Source organism: Cavia porcellus, unplaced genomic scaffold (assembly GCF_034190915.1).
Source record: "Cavia porcellus strain 051 isolate PalLab524CR breed Dunkin Hartley unplaced genomic scaffold, mCavPor4.1 scaffold_10, whole genome shotgun sequence".
NCBI lineage: Eukaryota > Metazoa > Chordata > Mammalia > Rodentia > Caviidae > Cavia > Cavia porcellus.
In genome coordinates this window covers 6,857,917-6,883,754 of record NW_026947493.1, presented here as the reverse complement: position 1 = coordinate 6,883,754, position 25,838 = coordinate 6,857,917, and the positions used below count along the sequence as shown (strand labels likewise).

At 38.3% G+C, this 25,838-nt stretch overlaps 1 protein-coding gene across 12 annotated transcripts in view; it reads left to right on the top strand.

Moving 5' to 3' along the window:
• Nucleotides 1-25,838, top strand: part of Csnk1g1 (casein kinase 1 gamma 1) — a 166,309-nt gene that overhangs the window by 39,684 nt on the left and 100,787 nt on the right. For 9 of the 12 annotated variants that reach the window (XR_010050045.1, XR_010050044.1, XM_063256946.1 and 6 more), the window contains exon 2: nucleotides 13,093-13,487. The exons of 1 other annotated variant lie outside the window; for it this stretch is intronic. Coding sequence is in view for 8 of the 11 variants with exons in the window: in XM_063256946.1 (XP_063113016.1) it covers nucleotides 13,307-13,487 (181 nt within the window). In the remaining 3 variants the exon portion in view is untranslated. Of the gene's footprint in view, nucleotides 1-8,931; nucleotides 9,079-13,092; nucleotides 13,488-25,838 lie in introns of those variants that run through there. 2 more of the 12 variants (XM_063256945.1, XM_063256950.1) reach the window with 2 other exon arrangements.

The window sequence follows — 25,838 nt, the reverse complement described above, 5'->3', positions numbered from 1 at the left end:
CCATTGTTAGACTTTCAAGGCACTTTTCACTGAATTTTGCCCCATCAGTGTCCTTAATTTAGTGCAGTATCAGAGGCAGATATGTTCACACCAGCCAGGAGCCAATGGTAATTTTATGTAGTGTATTATGATCTTTTCTCTTTATATTATCAACTCATCTGTTTGTCACATAAATGCTTTTTTTTTTATCTCAGGGTAAAACAAGCTTTTAGTTTTTTTATACTTTTTTTTTTTCTTTTTATTGGTACCAAGGATCGAACTCACACGACCACCTGCTTGCAAGGCAGGCGCTTATGCCGCTGAGCTAAATCCCCAGCCCCAAGCTTTTAGTTTTTAGGCTACTCATTTCCTTAGACTAATACAGTAAATCATTCTTCTTTGGATCTGAAATTGAGAAGTGGGAATTTTCTCTTGAATAAGAAACAAAATTGAATTAAATTAATATGGTTAACAACACTAATCATACTATTCTGAACTTCTTTGTAGAAAGCATTGTGATTATTTTAGACTCAGTTTTCATAGTAAGACTTCATTGCTAGGATGAAAATAAGATACCTTTATTTTAAGCAAATATTTTTTGTTTTGCTTTGTGTTCTCATTCTTGGTTTTAACTTTAGAAGCCGTGTTTCATGTGTGAAGACTTTGTTTTTAAGTTAATTTGTTTGTTTGACAGTCTTTAAAGTGTTGTCAAGCTGGCCTTGAATTACTGTGTAGCCTATGTGAGCCTCAAATTTGTGATCCTTCTGCCTCAATCTCAGGTATTTAAATTTTGTTTATGTTTGAGTTGAGGTCTCACTGTATTGCCAGGCTGGTCTCAAACTTCTGAGTTCAAATGGCTCTGTACCCTCATCCTCTTGAATAACTGGGCTATAGTTGTGCACCACTGTGCTTGTCCTTTTTTTAGTGAGACTGTATCTCAAAAAAAAAAAGACAGGGGCTGGGGATTTAGCTTAGCGGCATAAAGCACCTGCCTTGCAAGCAGGCAGTCATGAGTTCGATCCCTGGTACCGATAAAAAGGAAAAAGATAAAAAAAAAAAAAAAAAAAAAGACAAAAATAAATGAATAAATACACATTTATGCATATTAGGAAAAACTCTCCAACCTTAACCACTTACCCAAATAGTATATGAGTAAAAAGAATGAAAACTTCAGCAGAATGATGAAAATCAGATAACAACCCTTATTTCATGTTACAAATTTTAAGAAATGCCCAATAATGTAATTTCTGCAAGATAGAAAATCCTCTGCAACTATGGTTCACAAAAGTACTATATGCTGTTGTTAATAGCTATGTAAAGTTCAAAAGCCCCCACTGCCATTCGTTTACAGGAAGAAGAAAGTTAGTTGGTACGTGGTTTAATTCTGTGCTGAGACTGCAACAGCAGGATTCTTGAAGAAGTTGTACACGCCCTTAAAAAAGTCTCTACCAGTCTCAGGCAAATGAGATTTAGATGTGAGGTCGAGAGGCAACAGAAATGGTCAGCAGTCATAAAATCCTTTTTGCAGCTTTGTAGTTGTTGCTTGTGGCCATAGCTCCCTACACATTCCTGTGACATGGTGTAATAAGTGAGCCAACTAGAAAAGCTCAAGAAAAATAAAAAAAAATTACGGGCTAAGATAAACTGAATTTGAGATCAAGAGACTTTTTCAGATAGATGTACTTTAGACAAATAAGTGTTATATAGATGCATTTTATATATATATATATATATATATATATATATATATATATGTATTTTTTTTTTTTTTTTTGGATACAGGGTCTCACTATGTAGTTTAAGCCAGCCTTGAGCTCAATTTGTAGCCCAGGCTGGTCTCCAACTTGAAATGATCCTCCTGCTTCAGCCTCCTGAGTGCTGGGATTACAGGCATGTGCCACCATGCCTGGCTATGTTTGTTTGTTTGTGTTGTAACTCCCCCCCTCCAAAAGACCCCCAAGATGAAAAATGGGGCAAGACGATGTCATTTTAAAAAGAAGCGCTTTTATGGCCCAGCGACACAGTGCAGGTGGAATTTGCAAAGCTGTGCAACTGAGTTAGAATTTTGACTGATTTTTATAGTTCATTTATGATTAGGTCATTGATCATTAAGTACATAGCGATGAGAAACAGAAACAAGGTGGGCCTTTGTTCCCCTTTACTTGAGGACAGAGGCATTTCACAGTGGGTGATTAGCTAATTCATAGCCCTTGGTCTGCCAATTCCAGGAACATTTGTCTCTCATAAAGGGAACAATGGTTGACACAGCATCATTTGTCTCTTACAAGGGGAACAAAGGTTGACACAGTAAACTGGTTACTGAGGCGTGGGGGAATGGATGCATGCAGAACAGCATGATTACATGGTCAGTTAATCTATAACTGTGGTTGGTGCTTGGTTACTAGGGTAACGAGCTCAGCACAGAATGACAATACTGCTAATAACTATCCTTTTATTTTTTAAATTATTTTTACTTTTTTTTGGTCTTTTTGTCTTTTTGAGACAGGGTCTCACTATGCAGGTCAGGCTGGCCTTGAGCTCACTTTGTAGCCCAGGCTGGTCTCAAACTTGCAGTGATCCTCCTGCCTCAGCCTCCCAAGTGCTGGGATTACAGGCATGAGCCACCACGCCCGGCTTCATAACTATTCTTTTAATTAACTATTTTTGTTAATAACTGTCTTTTAATTAACTATTTTAATTTTTCAGCATCTTAGTATAGCAGTCTGTCTGTCTTTTTTCTTTTCTTTATTTTTTTGATAGGTTGTTGTTATGTAGTTCAGTTTGGCCTTGAATTCATTTTGTAGCCCAGGTTGGTCTCTGACTCATGGCAATTCCCTTGCCTCAGCCTCCCAAGTACTGGAATTACAGGCCTGTGCTACCACACCTGACTGATGAACCACACTTCAAAAAAAATTTTTTTTTCTTTTAAAAAACAAAAATGTGATTTTATCAAGAAATTTTGCTATAAAAAGGAGGCATAAATATGTTGTCAAAAACAATGAAAATCGGTGGACTGGATGGGGAGAGAACAAGGCCACACCAGCAAGCAAGCCCTGTTTGAGAACTAGCACCTTGTGTGTGCCACTGCCAGACTGGAAACAGCCAGACCCAAGCCCCTTCTAGTATGAGGGCTGGCAAACAAGTACCAAATATCCCTGCCCCCACCAAAAGCAACTAACTAATGCATAGAAACACAGGCTGTGATGATAGCTGTGCAGGTGAAATGTGATTGGATGCCTTTGGTGCTTCACTAACATTGCAGGTCCAAGTCAGTGGTCTGGTCATGGGTTTAGTGGATAGCGGTGCGCATTGTAGCATCTGGGGGAAATCTCTTTTCAGAGTTGCAGCCATTATTGATTCCCTATGATAATGTTTTGAAATCCTATATTACTTCCATTGTTTTGTTGGGTTGGGCTTTATTTATTTGATTATGTTAAATTTGATTGCCGGAGCAGCTCTTTCAAAGATAGCGAGATATATTATGGTAGCCATTTTAGATTTACTATTGGCTTGTTTTGAAGTCCTTTATTGCACTCACTGTTTTGTTTTTATTGTTTCTATTCTGTTCTGTTGGATTTTTATTATGTCCGAAGTTATCTGCACTTAGGTTGAAGACATCAAAAGACATTGTAGTAATTATTGTTGTTAAGTTTGTAATATTTTGAAGTCCTGTATCTCTTACACTGGTTTATTTTAGTTGGTTTTATTCTGTTTTATACTCTTTAAAATAAAATTTTAAAAAGTAATGAAAATCATTCAGTGTGGGAACAGAGGAAATTTAAGATTTCTTAGGGGAGAGAAAGTCAAACAGCTTAACAGAAGACATACTTAAAAATCACCACACTTTTTTTTATTGTTTTAGGACAATTGTGAGGCCAGTGTGCATGTTATTCAGTGGGCCTGAATGGATGAGAGAGTGGGTCCTTTGGAAGGTGTAGCCGAGGAAGGGAGCTCAGGATGTGGACTTCTGGCTGGCTTGGGCTGGGCAGCCCAGTCAGGGAGCCCCAGTTTCCTTTACTAAGCCAAGTGCATTCACGTCTGCTTCACTGCATAGCCCTCAGGACATCCTGATTCAGTCATTTGCCTTTTATAAACCTATGTTCAAGTATAAACATCACTTCCTCACTTAAATTGATTCTTCTTGCTATCAGTAATCGATAAAATGACCTGGATGATGGACTTTGCTGGACCTGGATGCATTACCTTTGCTGACAGTTGTCTCCTGCCTCCTTGGTCTTCTTTCACCAGATGCCTTTTTGGCGGGGCAGGAAGGTTGTATTGGGGATTGAAACCAGGACCTTAGCGTTAAGCTACATCTCTAAACCTTTTAAATATTTACTTATCTATTTATTTATTTAGAGTCATGGTCTTACTAAAAGTCACCAAATTTCCCAGGCTGGGCACTAATTTGCATTTCTCCCCCTCAGCCTCTATAGTGCGGGGGTTGTAGACATGTTACAGGCTAAATAAAAATCTCTTCTGTGTACAGTACAGAATGTCTTTCCTTCCCTCTGCAGGCTCCATCCCTAGCTCCTGGCAGGCTTGGCCCCTCTTATCCCCCAGGATGCTATTTCAAAATGTAGTCGCACAGAGGCCCACCACCCTCTGTGCAAAACTCTCCCTGTCTTACCCAGAACCTGTATTTCTGCAGTTCCCTGTTGTTCCATGGCCCCAATTTTTAGTACCACAACATAAGACTGGTATGCAGAGGAGCCATGTGTGTTGCACTCATGGTTACAGCCTTAGTAACTTAATGACTGTCCCTGTTTTGGCCCTGTTCCTATAGGAGTAGAGCCAAATCACTGCCCCTGTGATTGCTGACTGAACTGTAGACACTTTCATTATGGATGTTTTGTGCTTCTCCTTTTTGAGATCTGGAAAAGACTCAAGCTCCTTAACACACTGCTGTCATTTTGAAAGGTTCATTTATGCGGAAGTAATATGAAAAACATATACCTGTATGTTCTTTTTTTAAAAAAATTAAATTCTTTTTCTCCTCTAGTATAAGATACAGTATGATTTGGGCATTTCCCTTTTCCTGTCAGACAAGTAAATAAAATGGAGGAAAGCTAATTGGTATCAAGACAGAATAAAAATGTACATTTTTAAAGCATTGGTCTGAAATCTCACCAGTTTTGTGCCTGAATTGAATGGTCTGTGTTTCTTCGTGGCTTGAGAAAATACATAGGAGCCAAATATTGATAGCGTAAGATGAACTCTCAGGTGAGAATACTGACAATTAAATGTAAAACAAAACTGTTGGTCATTTGTAAAGACCATAATTTCTCACTACTGAAAGAGTAAATAAGATCCAAAAGTTACAATAGATAATATAGTAAAAGGGAAAGAAACTGCTTGGCAGGAATTGTATTGTTTGATCAATCTTGCCTGTATCTAGTAACCTGAGCAACTATTTTGAAGATAACAAGATGCAGTATAATAACCATTTTAAAATTCTTATCTTGTTTAAAAATCCTGTATCGCTGTTGTCTGTTGATGTCATTGTTGTCAGTTTGCTTTTGTTGTTTTTTGATGGTTTGTTTGGTCCTTGATTTTTCTCATACCATCTAGAATGAGTGAAAATTTATTTATTTTTTCTGTCTTTTTCATTTTTATCGGTACCAGGGATCGAACTCACGACGGCACACTTGGAAGGCAGGCGCTTATGCAGCTGAGCTAAATTCCCAGCCCCTTGAGTGAAAGTTCATTTCTCTACTGACCTATGGCTTCTCCCACCTTTCCAGTGATAATGCATTGCAGGTAGTTTAGGCAGGATAGAACTGTCACAGCATTGGAGACTGTTGTTCTTCCTTCTCAAAATAATGATAGAAATTATGATCTCTGGAGTTTGAATTTCTCCTTATTGGTTGAAAACGACAATTGAAAAGTCATTTATTTGTTTTCATGTTCCTTTACTAAATATTTGAGAACTTCGTTATTCTAGGCCTTGTAAATAAAATGGTGAATGTGACAACAATCTCTGCTATCACAGAATTAATATACAAGTGAATAAGAAATTGCCATGCACCACAGTCAGTGCTTGAGGAGTCTGTAAGAGGGGTGCTGCAGTTAACTTGTTTTGGATAAGAGACATTTATGGTGAAAGTCTGGTTGCTTTAAGCATGTGGTGGCCCAGTTTTTTTGTATGCATATTGACTTCCATTCTTTTTTTGTTTTTAACTTTCATTCTACTGGTGTAAAATGGAATCAAAATTTTTGGGGTCCATACCTAAATCTCCAATCCCCCAAAAGGGTGCACAGTGAAGGCCCAGAGGAATGAGAAGAAGCATGATCTTTAGAGCTCCAGGAGGACTAAAATCCTCCGCAGAGCTCATAACTCTGCTAGCCGGCTAATTGGCCGGCCGACTGACCCTAGACAGCCTGTATTTAATCACAACAAGCAAAGAGTTGAGTGGACAGTGCAGGAAACCTAAGCAGGATCTTAGGAGGGATTCAGGGATCCCTCAGAGTAACAGACAATGCTAATTAAGGAAAACTATCCAGAAAGTCCCAAGGTGGCCTCAGCTGTGGCCTACGTTGCCTCCTGAGGTACCTCCTCATTTTCAGTTCAGCTGTGACTAGGCCACACTATACTCCCACACCGTGTATTCAGTTTCTAACACTAAATATAGATTTGATTTGCATTTGCCTAGTGGCTAACGATTTTGACCATTTTTTCATATATATCTTGGTGATTTGTACTTCTTTCGAGGAGTACCTGAGTTGATTTGGCCATTTACTGATTGGCCTGTTTGTTTTTTTGATATTAATTTTGTGTGTGTGTTCTCTGTATGTTCTGGATGTTAATCCTGTCTTAGAAGGGTAGCTGGAAAGATTTTCTTCCCGTTCTGTAGGTTGTCTCTCCATTTTTTTGGTTGTTTTCCTGGTGGTACAGAAACTTTAATTTGATGGCATCTCATTAGTTGGTTCTTGCTGTTATTTTCTGTGCTATTGAGGTTACTATTCAAGAAGATTCTGCCTGTTTCTGTAACTTAAAGGTTTCCTCTGTTTTCTTCTAGCATTTTCAAATTTGTAGATCTTATACTTAGGTCTTAGATCCATTTTTAGTTGATTTTTGTACAGAGTGAGAGTGATCTATTTCAGTCTTGTACATGTGGGTATCCATATTCTGACACTATTTGTTAAAGAGTCTTTTTCCCAATATATATGTTTGACCCTTTGTCAAGAATAAAGTGGTTTTAGTTGTGTGGGTTTGTTTATATGTTCTCAGTTCTGTTCCATTGGTCCACATGTCTGTTTTTGTGCCAGTAGCATCCTTTTTTTGTTTCTATGGCTTTGTTAACTATCTATCTATCTATCTATCTATATATATATATATATATATATATATAGAGAGAGAGAGAGAGAGAGAGAGAGTTTTGTTTGAGACAAGGTTTCACTACGTAGTTTAGGATGGCTTTGAATTCACTATGTAGCCTAGGATAGCCTCAAATTCATGGCAGTTCTCCTGCCTCAGCCTCCCAAATTCTGGGATTACACATGTGTACCACCATGCCCATTTTGTGTAATCTGATATGAGGTATTGTGATGCCTCCAGCCTTGCTCTTTTTGTTCAGGATTACTTTAGCTATTCCAGGACTTTTGTGTTTCCATGTGAATTTTAGGATTTTTTTTTTTCCTTTCAGTTCTGTTGAAGACTGCCATTGAAATTTAATAGAGACTGCACTGGACCTATAGATGACTTTCAGTAATAGGGCTGTTTAAACACTAATTTGCTGATTCACGAACATTTTGTTTCTTTTTCTATTGTGTTAATTTTTTTCTTCTGTGTTCTATAATTTCCATTGTAGAGGTCTTTTACTTCTTGCGTAGGTTGATTTCTAAATATTTTTTTAAAGCTGTTGTGGAGCTGTTTTTCTGATTTCTCAGCGACTTTATCATTGGAGTATAGGAAAGCTCTCAATTTTTTTTTAATGTTGACTTTGTATTGTACTATTTTACTGAATTTATCAGTTCTAAAAGTCTTTGGTAGAGTCTTTAGTGTCTTCTGAGTATAGAGCCATAGCATCTGCAAATAAGAATAATTTGATTTCTTCCTTTTCTATTATATTCTCTTGATTTCTTGTGCCCATCTAATTGTTCTGGATAAAATTTCACTTGCTATCAGAGAGTAGACATCCTGTCTTGACAGTCTTGATTTTAGAGGAAATGCTTCAGTCTTGTCCCCATTCTGTATGTCATTTGTTTGTTTTAGATAGGATCTTGCTATGTAGTTTAAACTGACCTTCATCTCAAGATCCACCTGTCTCAGAATCCCAAGTCCTGGAGTTATAGGGGTGTGCCACTGCTCCCTGCTCGTGCTGTTTTTTCTTTCTTTCTTTCTTTAAATGTACATGCTCGAATGTTGACTTCCTTTGCCACTTGTTGTGGTTTGTGCCTAGATTTTCCCTCAAAGCCCAATGCAGTCATTGGTGGGGCTTTTTTAGAGTAGGCCGAATCTAGAATGTGTGGTTGATTCACAGTACAGTGTGGGATTAAGGGTGCTAGGATTAAAGGTGGGTGATCACTAAATCAGTCCACTGATTGGTTTGTCAGCACCCTAATCCCAGTAGCCTGGATACAATATAAGGGACAGAAAGAGGCTTGCCTTGTTTATTGGTTTTTGCTTTTGCTACCTTCTGCCTGCCATGAACTGTTTCTCCTCTGTGATAATTGTCTCCCATGCTGTCTTGCCTTGGAGACAGCTGCTTATGGACTGAAACTGCTACAAACTGTGACCCAAATAAACCTTTCTCTTTTAACCTTGCGTGTGGGGTATTTTGTGTCAGTAATGAGAAAAGTAACTCAGACACCATAGTTGGAAAGTTTTCTGCTATGATTTCTACAAACTGATTTTTTAAATTCCGTATGTGCTGCCCTCTAATTTCTCTCTAATTTCATGGAGCTTTCAGATGAATTTCTCTTACTTTCTTCCTTTTTTTTTTTTTTAAGGTTTCTCAGAGTTTATCAGCACGTGTCATCATTTTGTCCTCAAGATGCAAGAGACTCTTCACGTTGATCATTTCTACTGATCATGTATTAATATTTTCTATCTCTAGGATTTCTGTTTGGCACTTTTTCACAGAGTCTACTTGTTTGGTAAATTTGTCATTCATGTTTCGAATAGTTTCTTGTTTTTGTTTGTCCTTTTGAGATAGAGATGCACTGTTCAGTTCAGGCTGGCCTCCCATTCACTTTGTAGTCCCTGCTGGCCTTGAATAAAAGTGAGCCTCCTGCCTCTGACTCCGTGCCCAGATAGTTTTGATCAGCTCTTTTAACTTTCTGATTAACCACATCGGTCAGTTCCACTATCTTTTTGGTTATGTCATTTTTGCTTGCTCATACTGTTTGTGTGTGTGTGTGTGTGTGTGTGTGTGTGTGTGTGTGTATTTATTATTTATTTATTTTGAAACAGGGTCTCACTATGCAGTACAGACTGACCTTGAACTCACTATGTAGCCCAGACTAGCCTTTTTGGTAATCCTCCTGCCTCAGCGTCCAGAGTGTTGGATGTGTGCCACTGGCACCAGCTCATACTGTTGTTGTTTTTGTTTTGTTTTGTTTTGTTTGTACCAGGGATTGAACTCACGACCTTGTGCTTGACAGGCAGACACTTATGCCACTGAGCTAATTCCCTGGTTCTGTTTTTAAAAGTAACAATGAAATATCTTTCCTCTACTACAAACATATTTAAATTGATAGAACCAGTGGGCAAGATGATACATGCCTATAATCCTATCATGCTGGAAGGCTAAAGCAGGAAGATTGCTAGTTTGAGCTCAGTTTGTATATTTAGTAATTTAGTGAGAGCCTACTTGAAAATAAAAAAGGAGAGTTGGGAACATAGCTCATTGCAAAGGCCCTGAATTCAGTCCCCAGCACTGCCAAAATAATTTTTTGAAAACAATTTTTCAAACAAACAAATAGGTTTGGCCTATTTCTTCACTTTTTTCAAATCTGCTTACTGCTGACTGAAAATCACTTAATATCCTTGTGAAATGGAAAACCCAACTAACTTGTATTACCCTGATGAATTTAAGTGAATTAATGCTAGCTTTTTCATAGATGAATTCTTGTTCTCTTTTGCTTTATTACTTTGTGTAAATATTTGATTATGTCACCATAATCAGCTTTCTGTTGGACAAGAACGTATATTTGTTGTTTAGTATTTTTAGAGTATTAGGAAATTTTTAGGGTAAGGAAATTAAGAGATATGAATGATCCCTAACTTTAAAGGCTTTTAATTAAGTTAGATATTAAGAATATGCATGGTTATGATCTGATAATAGGTGACAAATGAATAAATAGTGATGTTTCAGGTACTAATGATGAGTTAGGTATAAAAAGTTTCACGAAGGGTGAAACTATGTTAGGCCTTAAATGTAAGCAGAATATTAAGGTATAAAGCTAAGACATAGATACTCTGTGTTATGTGGTGACTTTTTAATACATAATGAGTTGAAGGTCCTCAAATGACAAGCCTCAAAATTTATGATTGGGAGCCAAATAATAATTTTGAGCTGTAGGTGGTGAGAAACAGGATTTTCAAAATTTAATTTGGTTTCTTTGATGTTTAAAATACATAAAGTAGAATTGAATAGAATTTATCTTTTCTAATTACAGCTTAGACATAGTTAATGTCTCATGTATAGATTAGAAATCTGATACCTGAAATATGAGCTTTTGCTTTGTTTGTGAGAGGCATGGTGCTATGACCTGTAAGCAGTAATGAAAATGATTAAGAGCTTACTGTGTAATCCAGGATGCCCTCAAGATGGTCTTCCTGCCTCAGCCTCCTGAGTGCTGGGGTACTGGCACAGCATCATGCCTGGCTCAGTCTAGACATTTTTGTCTTGTTGTATACTGCTGATAATAGTGAAGTAATTGTTCTAATTCTCTTAAAAGTTTTGAGGAAAATATTTTTTTTGAGGAGAACACTTACGAAAGTGAAATGTAAATATGTGTTTGGTATGTGAATGGTTTATATTTTTAAGGATATTAAGACTGAAAACAAAGCTTTACTCTAGCGTCATAGTAATAATATGGAAGACTTCTGTTACCCAGTAGGTATAGAGGTTTCTTCCCATCAGCAAGCAAGTTAATTCTGCAGTGGTAGACACCGTCTAGATATCTTAGACCAGTTCTTTTTTTTTTTATTTTTGGTAGTGGGGATTGAACTCTTGACTTCACACTTGCCAAGCAGGAGCTTGTGTCGCTGAGATAAACCCCCAGCCACCTCCAGTTCAGTTTTGATGCGGTCTACCTGGAGACAGCATCCGATTCTACAAGCTGAGGCACAGTGCCCAAAACACCCTTCCCCTACCCTTCAGATGCCTTTCATAAGATCCAGGGTGTTTTACCTGTGCTTCTAGTTGTCTGGCTACAGAGAGAGGTTCCAGGATTTCTATAGGTTCATTCTCTTGAATGGCTCAGGACCCAAGAAAACACACCTGCATGTTTACTACAAGGACATTACAAGGGTACAGATGAATAGATGCTTTGGGTGAGGTATGGGGAAGGGGAGCAGGACTTTGATGTCTTCTCTGAGCATACCACTCGCCAAAAATTTCAGTGGCTATGACTTTTAGGAAAATTTCTGAACCTTGTCTTTTTGAGGTTTTTGTTTGTTTGGTCAGTTTTTTTTTTTTTTTTTACCAGGGATCAAACTCACAACTTCAGGTTTGCCAGGCAGGCACTTATGCTGCTGAGCTAAATCCTCAGTCCCTGTTTGGTTGGTTTTTTTCTGTTGGAACCAAAAATTGAACTCAGGACCTTGCACTTGCCAGGCAGGTGCCATGATGCTGAGCTATACTCTTGGCCCCTCCTTTTGAGTTTTTTATGGAGACTTCTTTGCAGATTAAAGATCGACACATGGATAACTATTTGGAACCACAGTTCCATATATTAAACAAAAATATATTATCTAGTTAGATGTGGTGGTATATATCTGTGATCCCAGGTGCTCCAAAGGCTGAGCCAGGATTGCAAGTTCATGGTCAGCCTAGGGAATTTAGTGGGAGCTCCTGTCAAAATAGAAAGGATGTACAATTCTCATGGGTTAAATTTCCAGTACCACAGAAATGAAACCCCCTGTGTTATCTGTTACAAACAAGACAGTGGGGAAACTCAACAAGGCCTGTCTATGCAGATTGTCTGTGGAGCTTTTCTTCCTCCCCAAAATGAAATGTGCTCTTCTAAAATGAGAGTTTTATGATCTATCAGACAAGGTAGGTCAGGGAATTTTCTTACAAGTAGAGGTTCCAAAGTGGAGTGGATGTGGTATTATTCCCTAGCGGAAATGTAAGTTTCGGTTTCTGTGGCCTGTTTTGGAAAGAAAAGGGAACAGGTGAAAAAGGATGATAGGAAAAGGTCAGAGAGACTTTGCTGTGTGACGCTAAAGTGCCCAACATCTTGTCACTTAGGAATTAACAAGGGAGCAGTGAGCCAGGAAAATGGGCAAAACCCAAAATATATATCAGGGTTTCATAGAGACAGATGGGTTATCACATGCAGTACTAACATGATACCATTGTGAAGTTTCTTGTTGGGACTCTGAATTCTGGTAGGGAATGAATGTTATGTTTATGATTTTTAGTTTCTTGACTCAATGTACATCAAAAGCTAGACCAAATGTTGAGGTTTTCAAAGCTTTTATTTAGACCTACTTGGTGTAGAAATAATGTGTGCCAGTACATGGCAAATGGTAGGAATCATGGAGAGAGGCAGAGAGCAGCCTAGACAAATTAAATGAAGAAGTTTTAATAAAATTGCCAACAGTTTATTAAACTTGGCTTTAACCCCATTACATCTTTCTGTTAGCTAGTGAGGAAGAACAACCAATAGAAACTTTTGGTTTTGGTCATATGAACTTCACTAGGAGAAAGCATTTTATATTACAGGCTCATGTGGTCCCTCAGCTCTCGTGATTTGCAGCGTACTGAGCTTATGTTAGCGCATGAATAACTAATCCAGATGGCTGCAAACCCATTGGAAGATACAAAACCAGAACCTGTTTTTACTTTGCTCATTTTTGGATAGGATCCATTCTTATTGGAAGTGACTTTCCCAATTGTTTTTAAAATTTAATTTTTAACTGCATTTTTTTTTGCCTAGGTTACACAATATCCTCCTATGCTTGGGACCTATACTCTACTGTCCTACAGGAACTAATCAATGGTTTTTCATCTCCTGGAGATACATTAGAAACAGAAATATGGCACCAAAAGAACTCCTTATCTTTCTCTGACTTCGATTTGTTGGATACACTTCCGTACTGAAGAGAGCATACACGCTGTGGCTACTCTTCCAGAGACTACTGCGTAGGATCATGGACCATTCTAGTAAAGAAAAGGATAAACGACAGCGGACAACTAAATCCATGGCACAAAGCAATGCACACTGCTCCCGACTGCCGGGCTCCTCGACATCCTCTGGGGTTCTTATGGTGGGACCCAACTTCAGGGTTGGCAAGAAAATTGGGTGCGGAAACTTCGGAGAGCTTAGATTAGGTAAGAACTTGGTTATGTCGGTGGCTTTTCTATTCACAATAATTGCCATGATAAGCTTTCACATGTTTCAGGAGAAGCAGTTTATAGTTTTATGGGAAATTTCTCTTTAAGTAAAACCTGTTGGTATAAGAAATAATAAAGGATTTATGAAGGGGACTGTAGTCATTATCAGTCATAATTTTATTCACTGTTAATCATATGTGTGATAGGCTTTGAAATTTTCTGCTAGTTCTGAGGTTTTAATTCTTTTGTTTTTGGTGCCGGGGATCAAACTCATGACCTTGTGCTTGCCAGGCAGGCGCTTAAGCCACTGAGCTAAATCCCCAGTCCCAATTCTGAGGTTTTATGATGTAGGTAGATCTACATACATGTATCAGTAAAAACTAGATTCTGATTTAGTAGCTTCAAGTAAGGCCCCAAATTCTTTTGCTTGTTGTTTGTTTTGGTTTTGATTTTGATTCTGGTTTTTCAGATAGGGTCTCACTCTGTAGTTTAGGCTGGCCTTGAATTCATGGTGATCCTTCTGTCTCAGCCTTCCAGGTGCTTTGGTTGCACCACCATGTGTGGCTCAGACTAATTTTAAATAATTCCTGTGTGGTACAGACACTGTTGTCTCTTGAATAACATGTTAAGAAAGGAAAATAAGTCCTTGCTTTGAGTCTTTACCCCAGAAAAGAGTAAATTCTTATTGCATAATACCCAGACTTAATCCATAAGGATATATATCTTGTTTAGAGAGATTTTACAATTGATACTGTTTCTTGGGGTTTTCAACATTAAGATTGAATTAGAACTCCAAAGAGAAATTATGCAATTTTATTTTGCAACCACTGACGTGCATTTTCTATTTTAAGCATGAATTTAGGACTGATATCATGAATAATGACAGAATTAACCAGTTTAAAGTTAAGAGACTAAGTTGTTGTTCATGGGTATTTATATACTTTGTAATGAATAGCCCTGAGTGAATGAAGAAAATAAAAGACCAGAAAAATAAGTCTGTCTGGAGAATTTGAAGAGGTCCCCTGTCGGCTAAAGGGTTTTTCTTTTTCTTCATATCTTGAGGCTGTGAAGACTCGTGGGAAAGTTTAGCCTTTGGAGGAGTGGGAGGGTGAGGACGTGGGATCATTTTTGTTTGTTACTTCTGTGGTTTCTGATGATCCTGCAAAAAAGATGGAAAATTCATACCTCTGATTCTCCCCAGTGACCCTCAGAGAAAAACACCAGACTGCTAGCCATAGAACTGAATTGAGGGATACTAAGAATGAATTTATTTTTGACAGAAGAAGGCTAGCAACCTGGAATTTCAGGACCTGATACTAGGATAATGAAAGGGACTTTATATTTAGAAACATGTTCATGTTCCGGTTAGCAAAGCCAGCAGATGCTGAGTATAGGAGTAAGATGTGTAATTTCACACTGCTTGACTTTCTAGTAACTACTCAGTTGCTTTAGCAACTAGTTTCATGAATATTCATTTATGGAATGGGTTGACTTTGTTGTTGTTTTTTTTTTTGTCTTTTTCTTTTTGATCGGTACTGGGGATCGAACTCATGACTGCCTGCTTGCAAGGCAGGCGCTTATGCCACTGAGCTAAATCCCCAGCCCTGTGGTTGACTTTGTTTTAACATCACAGTACTACTTGCATTAAATAGATTGTAGCATAAACATCCAGAGCATTGGTGCTGTTTCTAGTGCATGTTTCCGAAGATGGTTTAATTTCTGTGAAGATGAAGAAAAACTTTGGTCAGCAAAACTGGAAATTTACTTAATTGTTGGAATCTAGATTTATACAACTGCTTTGCATGGGGATGAGGAGGAGTAATTCCTTCATTAAAAGGTTCTGGCCCATAAATACTTTCAGAGTTTGAGCCTGTTATTTTATTTCTTCTAATGAATCCAGGATCATTTTTTTTTTTTTTTTTTTTTTTTCTTTTTTTTTTTAAATTTTATTTAAGGAGAAAACAAAAAAAAGCAGGGAAAGGGTACAAGTTATACAGATTTACAGAAAAAAAATGAACAGTAGGAAATCACTAGTTAATGGATTACATATTGTCATCTTAGAAATAATTGTTCAAGTCACAAAATTAAAGCTTCTAAAGTGGACATTCCATCAATGCTACTGCAAACAGTTCTGTTCATTGATCCAATAAAACTCTGTGATATCATTTTCTATCTTATACACTTAAATATACATGCAGTTATATAGTTTGGAGCACTTTCTTTTCCTCTCTTTTGTACCATGACTATTACACATTTTGGGTTTCATTGCTCCCACGGTTCTTATTATTTTTTGGAAGAGAGTAAAACCAAATGTGACATAACAGAACAGAATTGGTCAAGTCAAAAGGGTGGACACAATAGATAATGTAAAAACATAATACAAGGTGATCAACAATGGTTACCATAATGCCTCCCGCTATCTCTAATAGAATTGCCTATATCGTTAGTTATAATACAATTGAACAAAACAGTAAAGAATAAAACCGACAAAACCAAAACATTGGAGACATTGTAGGTCTTCAAAAGTAGATAAAAATCAACAACAATGGGCGTCATAATGAATCTCATTATCTTCACAGCTGATGCATAAACTTTCGAACCTGATACTATCCAGCAAAACAGAATAGGGGAACATCAGTTAAAAACCAGATGGTGAGAGTAATACAGGGCTTTAAATCAAGGTAATGAAAAGTCAAAGTGGGTTACTATAATATATCCTGCTATTTTTTTCCTTTAATTAAAAGGATAAAGATAAAAAAGTAAATAATGGAGTGGAGATTGAGATAAAAGAGGGCATAACAATGAAACAGCGCAGATCAAAACATAACCATTTAAGCAGAATAGTGTTTCACCACCAGATAATCCTAACCTAAAAGTAGTTACCATATTGTCTCTTTCTTTGAAATCCTTGAGTACAACTTCGTATACTGTAGCATTAAGTATATCAAAACAATGTAAAACCATTCAAGAGAATGACAGCATTACAGAGTATTTAGAATCGACTAACAGAAAATGAATAATGGTTTCTGTATAATCTCCTTGTCTTTACAAGGTTTTTGCTTATACTATCGTACATAATAAAATCCAGTAAGATACAACCTATTTAGACCATTGGAGACAGAAGGACAAAAGCTAGATGAGACTTCAAAACAAGATGATACTAAATCAGTATTACCTATTAAGATGTCATTTTCTCCAAAATAGCTGTTCCTATCATCCAATCTTCTCTGCCTCATTTCTGTTGAGCTCTTTTTCTGTCAGTAGCTGTCAGTTCGTCTTCTTCATTTTGTTCTCTGCTCCATTCGTTGTGGCCTCCCCGCCACTATTTCTGGGTTCTTTGTATTTTTCTTTTTTTAGAATATCCTGCAATACTTTCTGTAGGGTTGAATTGGTGGTTGCAAATTCGCCCAGTTCCTCTTTATCCTGGAAGCACCTTGTTTTTCCATCAATTTCCAGGGACAGTTGTGCAGGATATCTCAATCTTGGCTGGAGATTATTATCTTTCAATGCTTGAATTATTTCCCCCCACGCTCTTCGTGATTTGATGGTTTGTGCCGAGAAATCTGCTGTAATTCTGATGGGTGTTCCCTTGTAAGTGGTCTGTTTCTTGTCTCTTACAGCTTGTAATATTCTGTTCTTGTATTGAATTTCTGGAATTTTTATTATTATATGCCTGGGTGTTGCTCTGTTTGGGTTGTAGGTAGCTGGGGTCCTGTATGCCTCATACATCTGAGTATCTTTACCTTTTGCTAAATTAGGAAAATTCTCCTGGATTATTTCTGTGAGTAGCTTTTGTAGTTCACTTGTTTGTGTCCCTACTTCTTCTTTTATGTTCTTAATCCTTAAGTTATGGATCCTCTTATCATCTTCTTGTCTTTGTATTATTGCTGTTTGTTTCTTTGTTATTTTTAAGAAGTTTTTCATTTCATTCTCCCATATTACAAGTCTGCCCTCCAGTTCAGATAGTCTGTCCTTAGTTTCTTTCAAGCTGTTATGCCAGTCTTCTATAGACCTCTTAGTATCTTGGTAGTCCCTTTGAACCTGTTTCACGTATTCTATGCTTTCTCTGTTTTCTCCATCAAACAATTCTCCCCTTTTTTTCTGTTCTTCCATTCCACTGCCTGTTTTTTCTTGGGTGGTACTTAGCATTTCTCTAACTATTCTGCATACTTCTAGCTTCAGGTCGTTGATAACTTCATTCCTGAATTGGTCTATGAGGCTCTCTATATGGTGCCTTATGTATATTGGTGCGGTGTCTGCTATTGCCTGTTTCTCAGAATTGGGGGCCGAGGAGCCTTTCTTGTTGCTGCCTCTTCCCATGCTGCCTCTTCTTCTCTGTTCCTTATATATGCAAGCTTATATAAGAGGCCCAGCTTCTCTCCCAGTCAGCCACAGCCTGATCGAATTGCGCCAGTTAGGTGTTCCCGCTCACCGCTGCGCACCAGGGAGTTACGGACCAGGCAGCCTACGCATCTCCCCTCCCGGCCACCGTCAGGCTCTGGGATCTGGATTGGGACAGCCTAGCAGGTCTGCCGGCAGCGTCACGCAGGCCAGGCACTTTTCACCAATCTCGCCCGAGAGGGGGATGTGTGGCTGGAGTCGCCACCACGCCCTGCTCCCGCAGGACTGCTCGGACCCAGAAAGTCCTCCACTGGAGTCAAACTGTGGTAGAGTGTCAGCTTCTCTCACTCACCTCACCACAAGTCAGTGCACGCCTCCCTGCCGTTCGCAGATTGCCGTTCTCAGAGCTTCTGCGCGTCTCTCTCCTTGCCGAGCCACTGTAGAGGCAGCCAGCCGCAGTGCAGCGGGAAACCCAAATCGCGGCTTACAATGGCGCGGGGTCCAGCCTCCACACCGAGGCTTTTCTGTTCCTGTTTTAGAACCAGGAATGCATTCCAAGTTGGTTTCTCTCAGCCCAGTTCGTTCCTGAGTCAGCGGAGCATATCTCCACCTGCTTATGTCTCCTTAGTCCGCACCATTCCTGGCTTCTGAGCCGAGTCTTTCAAGAGAGCCTCCGGTAGTTGCTGTTATCTGTCCGCCATGTTCTCCCGGAAGTCCCAGGATCATTTTTAATTTTTATATTTCTCATGTTGACTTAACCTGTAGTTAGTAGAAAGAACTTATGCTTTTTTTAAGTGGTGGTTTTATTCTTGTGTACTTTCCATTAGCTCCAGGACAGTACTGTTACAGTATTATCCCTCCTAGGAGAAACTAAAAGAAGTAGTTGCAGAATCACTTAGCGTCTGACTAACAAGAGAATAGGCTGTGTACCCCTTCCATCGATGTCTCATCCTATTATGAGTAAGTAGAAGACTACAGACAATGGAAGAAGACTAAGGGATGCCAAACTGAAGCAGGTGCAGCAAGGTCTCCACAAAGGCTACCACCTACAAAACCCCTACTTCTCCTTTTCCAACCATACTGTCAAGCAGCTAAATGCATTACTTTTTGCGTTTTTGTTTTTTGAAATGGGCTCTTATTATATAGTACAGTCTGGTCTTGAGTTCGCTATGTAGTCCAGGCTGGCCTTGAACTTGCTATATAGCTCAGGCTGGCCTTAAACAGTTCTTCTGTCTCAGCCTCCTGAGTTCTGGAATTATAGGCATGTACTACCAGACCCAGCCCAAATGTATTTTTACTTTAGTTCCTTATGCCTGCAGAATTCTTTTTCTGAGATTGTATATTACCGATTTTTTCTTATCCTTCAGGCTTCAGTTTTTACCTTCTCAGAGTAACTTTGCCTGACTTTTTTCCTATTCCTATTTATTTTAATTTTATTTTTTTGGTACTGGGGATCGAGCTCACGAGCCCCCACTTGCCAGGCAGGTGCTTAAGTCACTGAGCTAAATCCCTAGCCCCTCCTATCCCTATTTAAAGTAACACATCTCTTCAGGTTTGTCCTATCAAACTGCTTCTTCAAATTCAACATTATTGATTACTGTCTCAAGTAATATTGTGTATTTGTTTACTTGTTACTTTCTTTCTTTACTTGAATAAATGTCCCTTTTTTTTGGTACCAGGAATTAAACTCATGACCTTGGGCTTGCCAGGCAGGCGCTTATGCCACTGAGCTAAATCTCTGACCCCAATTCTCTTATTTTTAAAATTCATTTTCTTTCAAAGAAAAAAAACCCGAAAATTTCAAAATACATGAGTCGGGAGATACATATGCTACTCATGGTCATCCTCAAATCATATATCCAGAGCACAAGATATCTGCATTCAGTTGTCCGAATAATACCAGCATAAATCTCTCTCTTCTGTGAACTAAGAGAAATCAGTAGTACAACTATCTTAATTATCTTTTTTATATACATATATATACATATGCAAAAAATATATATATACATATATTGTTTCTTTCAGCTTCTCACTCTAGTGAGGCAATATGGTATTTACACATATATGTCTGATTTATTTCACTTACGAGTATGATCTTGAGTTGCATCTTATAAAGTCTCCAGTTTATCCTTCTTTGTGACTGAATAGTAAGTACTCCATTGCATAACAAGACACAAAGACACAAAAAGACACAAAAAAGATTGTCCATTCCTTCATCAGTGGGCATATAGATTGTTTCCAGGATCTAGCTGTTACAAATTGTGCTGCTATAAACATAGGTTAATTTTATATCACTGTGTTTTGATGTTTTCAATTCTTGGAAAGATACCCAGAAGGAGACTAGCTGGGTCGAATGGTAGCTCTAGTCCTACTTTTCTGAGGAGTCTCCACAGTGATTTCCATAGTGGTCACAATGGCAGTGGAGAAGGGTTCTTTTTTCCCCATAGCTCCTCCGGCATTTTTTATTGGTTGAGTTCTTGATAATAGCCGTTCTTTCTGGGGTGAGGTGGAATCTTAGTGTTGTTTTCATTTGCATCTCTTGAATGACCAGTGATGTTGAACATTTTTTTCACATACTTGTTTGCAGTTTGTGTTTCTTCATCTGAGAAGTGTGTATTCATCTCAGATACCTATTTTTAAATTGGGTCTTCAAATTTAGGAGGTCTAATTTTTTTTTTTTAAGTTCTTTATATGTTCGCAATTGTAATCCTTTGTCTGAGGACAAGCTGGAAACATTTTCTCCCACGTTGTGAGTTATTTCTTCACTCTGTTGGTGGTTTCTCTTGCTGTGTAAAAGTATTTAATGAGATTCCAGTTGTTGATTGTGATAGTACCTGTGTGACCAGGGTTTCATTCATAAAGTCTCTGCTGACACCAATGTCTTCAAGAGTTTTACCTATTCTATTTTCGAGCAGATTTAATGTTTCTGTTTTAAAATTTTGATCTTTGATCCATTTCTACTTTAGTATAGTGCCTGATTAAAGGGCCAGTTTTAGTGTTGGGCATGTGCAGAGCCAGTTTTTCCAGCACCATTTATTTATTTATTTGTTTTTCTTTTTCTTTTTTTATTGGTACCGGGGATCGAACTCACGACCAGACACTTGCAAGGCAAGCGCTTATGCCGCTGAGCTAAATCCCCAGCCCACCAGCACCGTTTATTAAAGAGGCTGTCTTCCAGTGAGTGTGTTTGGCACCTTTGTCAAAGATAAGATGGCTTAGTGTGTCAGGAGTTGTTTGTGCATCTTCTAATCTGTTCCCTTGATCTTCGAGTCTATTTTTTTTTCCAATATCACGCTGTTTTTTTTTTAATCACAGTAGCTTTATAGTATAATTTCAAATCAGGGATCATGATGCCCTCTGTCTTGTCTTTGTTTCCCAGGATTGCCTTTGCTATTCTAGGTTTCAGGTGAATTTTAGGATTGTTTTCTCTAATTCTTTTTTTTTTTTAATTTTTTTAATTTTTTTTTTTTGTCTTTTTCTTTTTTATTGGTATCAGGGATCGAACTCACAACTAGGCGCTTATGCTGCTGAGGTAAATCCCCAGCCCTTGTTTTCTCTAATTCTTTAAGATATGCTATTGGAATTCTGATTGGTATTGCACCAAATCTGTGTAACAGTTTTGGAAGTGTGGCCATTTTCACTATATTGGTGCTTCCTACCCAAGAGCATGACAGTCTTTCCATTTTCTAATATCCTCTTCAGTCTGCATAAAAGTCCCTTAGAGGGTAGGGATTCCACCTGTATTGTTTAGTGTTATATAATGGGATATATAGATAGGTAGATAAAAATTAAAAAATAAGCTCCTCTAGTTTCCAGGTATGTGGGGGAGGTGTAGATGGTATTATTAATAATAATAATGTAGTTAGTACTATGTTTTGGTTCTCTGCAAGTCTGTTGCCACGTCTCTATTCATTTAATAACCATTTCTTTTATATTTACTAATCCTGGAGTTTGGGAGGATACAAAGAATAACAAAAAACAGTTATTGCCCAAAGTTTATTATATTGTAGTGGTAGAGAGAAAGAGAAAAACCAGTTGTAAATCAAAGTAATATGTATTATAGCCAGGCACGGTGGTGCCTGCCTGTAATCCTAGCACTCTGGAGGCTGATACAGGGTGATCACTGTGAGGCCAGCATAGGCTACATAGTGAGTTCAAGGCAGCCTGGAATACACAGAGACCCTATTTCAAAAAACTAAATAAATAAGTAATGTGTATTGTAGTAGAATGCATCAAAACTATATGGGAGCTGTGGGTAGTGGTATACATCTGTAATTTCAGCACTCTGGAAGACTGATGCAAGAGGATTCAAATTTGAGCTCAGCCTGAGCAACGCAGAGACTTAGCAGGACTTAGTCTCAAAATTTTGAAAAATTTATAAGGGATAGGGATGTAGCTCAGTGCCAAAGCCCTTGGTCTAGTCCCCAGTAGTAAAAACAACAGCAAAAACACCTATATTGGCAGAGAAGGATTCTGAGAGGAGTCGCTGGCTAAATGGACACCTCTTCTGGTGGACAGAAGAGAGAAGGGCTCTCTTTAGCTGAAGAGTATGTAAGTACTCTGTGTAGTAAAAGTACTCACTGTATTATCAGGGCAGGAACTAGTTATGCCTGTCTCGGTCATAGGATATAAAATGAAAGAAAAGTAATAGATGAGCTGTTAAGTAAGTTGGGGCCAGATTGTGCAGTGTTTGCGTGGTAGAAAGTGTTTGGACTTTAGACAGTCATCAGTGGTTTTACAATGGAGTGACATGATTGTATTCTAGATGGTTCAGGTATCGGGTCATACAGGAAAGAAGTTGATGTCTTGTAGATTTTGTTCTAATTGTAGTAACAACACTTCGTACTTTGTTCTACCACCTCTCTACTGCTAATTACATTGGAAAGCAGCACTTTGGTTTATTATTCTCTGTATCCCTTGTGCCTTTCACTGTGTATGAAAGATATGTAATGGGTACTCAAGAATTGTTTATTTGGCTGAATCATCCAGGTCTGAAATGGCAGGGCTTAGATCTTAGCTTTATAAATGCCCCCTGAACCTTGTCATGGTCTGGAGGAGTTTATAAATTATAATCCCAGGAAGAAGTTGTTGGAATTCTTGTAAGTAAATTCTGATCTACCACTTGGAGGAGTATATAAATTATAATCCCAGGAAGAAGTTGTTGGAATTCTTGTAAGTAAATTCTGATCTACCACTTCCAGTGCAATCCATGGGAGAATAAAGAGACAGAAACACATCTGCAGTTGTGGGGAACCAAGGGTGTCCCAAGTCCCAGAGGAACAAGGCCATTGAACCAGCGCTGAATCCTAGTTTTACTAATTCATGAAGAGGGGAGTGGCTGGGGTCAAGTGATTGTGAGAATGGCAGAACTACGTCAATTCTGTAAGCTGGGCTAGGTACTAGGAAGCAAATGGCACCTCTGCAATATGCGGAGAGAGGTCTGCAGAAAGGGTACATAGGTAGCCTCTAAGTTTGGAGGAATCTGTGTAACACAGTTTGAGAAAGTGTCTTACATTTCACATAGGCTGCTTCAGCTCTAATGCAGGCCTTAGACATCACTGGGACATCACTGCCTCTTTTTCAAAGCTACATACAGGCCAACAGTGTGCAACCTAGCTCACACTTAGTAGTAGGGAGCTATAGGGGGGCACATAGACCTGTGTATGGCTTTGCTTCAGAGGCTCACATAGCTCCTCAGCTAGACTCATTTGCTTTGCTTAAAGCCAGTGGAGGGGGCTGAGCATTTTCCTAGCTAGCTCTGTGGGAATCAGTAAATGAGAGTAGAGCATAGGAGAATAAAGAGAGGCAGATGCCCTTTCAGGCGGCACTGTCTCAGCCTTTTCCACAAGCTTACCTCTGCAAATGGCAATGAGAGAGAGAGGAGTAAGTGAATCAGAAATTTCAAGATAGGCAAGATTTGATCACTAGCTGTTTGAGGGGAAGGAGTTAAATATGACCTGTTTTTCATTGTTGTTGTTTTAGGTTTTGGGGTGAGACAGGGTCTCACTATATAGTTTAGACAGGTCTAGAACTCACTGTATACCCTAGCTTAACTTCCCACAATGATCCTCCTGTCTCAGCCTTTCCTGAGTGCTGGGATTACAGGCATGTGCTACATGCCTGGTCTCAAATATCACCAAGCTTGCCAGCTTTGGGAGAGCATGTAGATGGTTAAGGTTTTAATGGAGAGAGGAACTAGGACTGGATGGGTGATAGGGAAGGCGAGTACAATACTTTGAGGTGTGTGTAACACTTACACAGATACAAATCTCTGAGAGTTAGAAATTTAGGTTTGATACAGAAGTAAGAAATCATTTCCATGAGCTTTGTGTGGTGGCTGATGCCTGTAATTTCAGCACTTGGAAAACTGAGGCAGGAGAATCACTGAGGAGAGTTCAGGGCCAGCCTATACTGCATAGCAGGAGCCTTTTCCCAAACAAAAACACCCAAAAAAAGTAAGAAGAAAAGAAATCATTGCCATGTGAGTGTTACTGAACACAATCGCAGGTAATGAGATGCTTTGTAGAGGTGGCAGGATTAGGAGAAGCTGAGCTGCTGGATGAACAGTGTGAGGAGTAGGGAGGGATCCTTGTTACCTTTGGTCTTTCACGTCTTTGTATATATTTCTGTGATAACTTTTTCTTTCATTCATTTATCATTACTGGGGTTTGAACTGATGGTGTGTGTACTATACTACATTGCCTGCTCTTTTTAAACTTTTTGTAAATTTTGAGACAGGGCTTTCCTAAGTTGCTCAGTCTGATCTCAAACTTGGGATCGTCCAGCCTCAGCCTCCAAAAGTGCTGCTGAGATTACAGGCATGTACCACCATGCCCAGCTATTTTATTTTAATCTAAAAAAGGACACTGAAAATTTACTCCATTTAAAAAAAAATATGCATATGTATTTTTTAAGGAAAAAAGAGTTTTTTAAAAAACCCTAAAAATTAAAGCACATTTTTAAAAAAAATATGATGATCTAATTTTATTTATTTATTTTTGTGGGTATTGGGAATCAAATTTAGAACCTTGTGCTTACCAGGCAGGCGCTGTGCTGCAGAACTATATACCCAACCCTTAAAGCACATTTAAGAAGTAGCCTATGCTTCATCCCCCTCCCTCCAATTTTGTAAGTTCTACTTTAAAAATGTTTCTAAACATAGTCACAAATAATGTCTTAATGTTCCAAAATTTAAAAATGTACATCAGGACTTACTTTAAAAGCATAGTCAATTTATACTGTAAACCTGCTTTTATCATTTAATTGAACATTAGCATTTCAATTTAAGTATAGAGCATTTATTTCTAATACCATATATTACTGAAAATTTATTTATTTATATGTGTTTTCCATTTTTAATATTGTAATTAACATTGGACTGAACATACTTGTAGATGAAATTTGGTTATTGGGCTAAATCTTGAAAGGATACTTTGAGTCAAGGATATGTACATTTGAAATTTTATTATCTTTTCAACTTGCCCTCCAGAAAGGTATTTTCCAGTTACTATTTCAAATGTTTGAACATAGTGGACAGTGTCTATATCTTTGCCAGTCTAGAAGAGGAAAATGGTATTATTTAAATATATATATGTATGTTCATGGGTAAAGTTAAACATCTTCACTTATACTTATTTATAATTTTCTTCTTTTAAGAGTTTGGCTTGGCTGACACATGTCTTTCTTCCCAGCTTCTCAGGAGGGTGTTGTGGGGGGATCCCAGACGCAAAACCAGCCTGCTCAATTGAGACCCTGTCTCCAAAAGAAAAAAGAATGAGTCATGAGTTCGATCCCCGGTACCAATAAAAAGGAAAAAGACAAAAAAGAAAAAAAGAATGAAACGGCTGTGGCTATAGCTCAGTGTGAAGGCCCTTGGTCCAGTCCTCTGTGTACCAGAAAATAAAAGCTAGATACATGTGAAGTATGATCAAAATATACAATGAATGTTAAAAAATTTTGTTTCAATAAGCTAGCCATGGTAGCCCATACCTCTAGAGGAGGAGACAA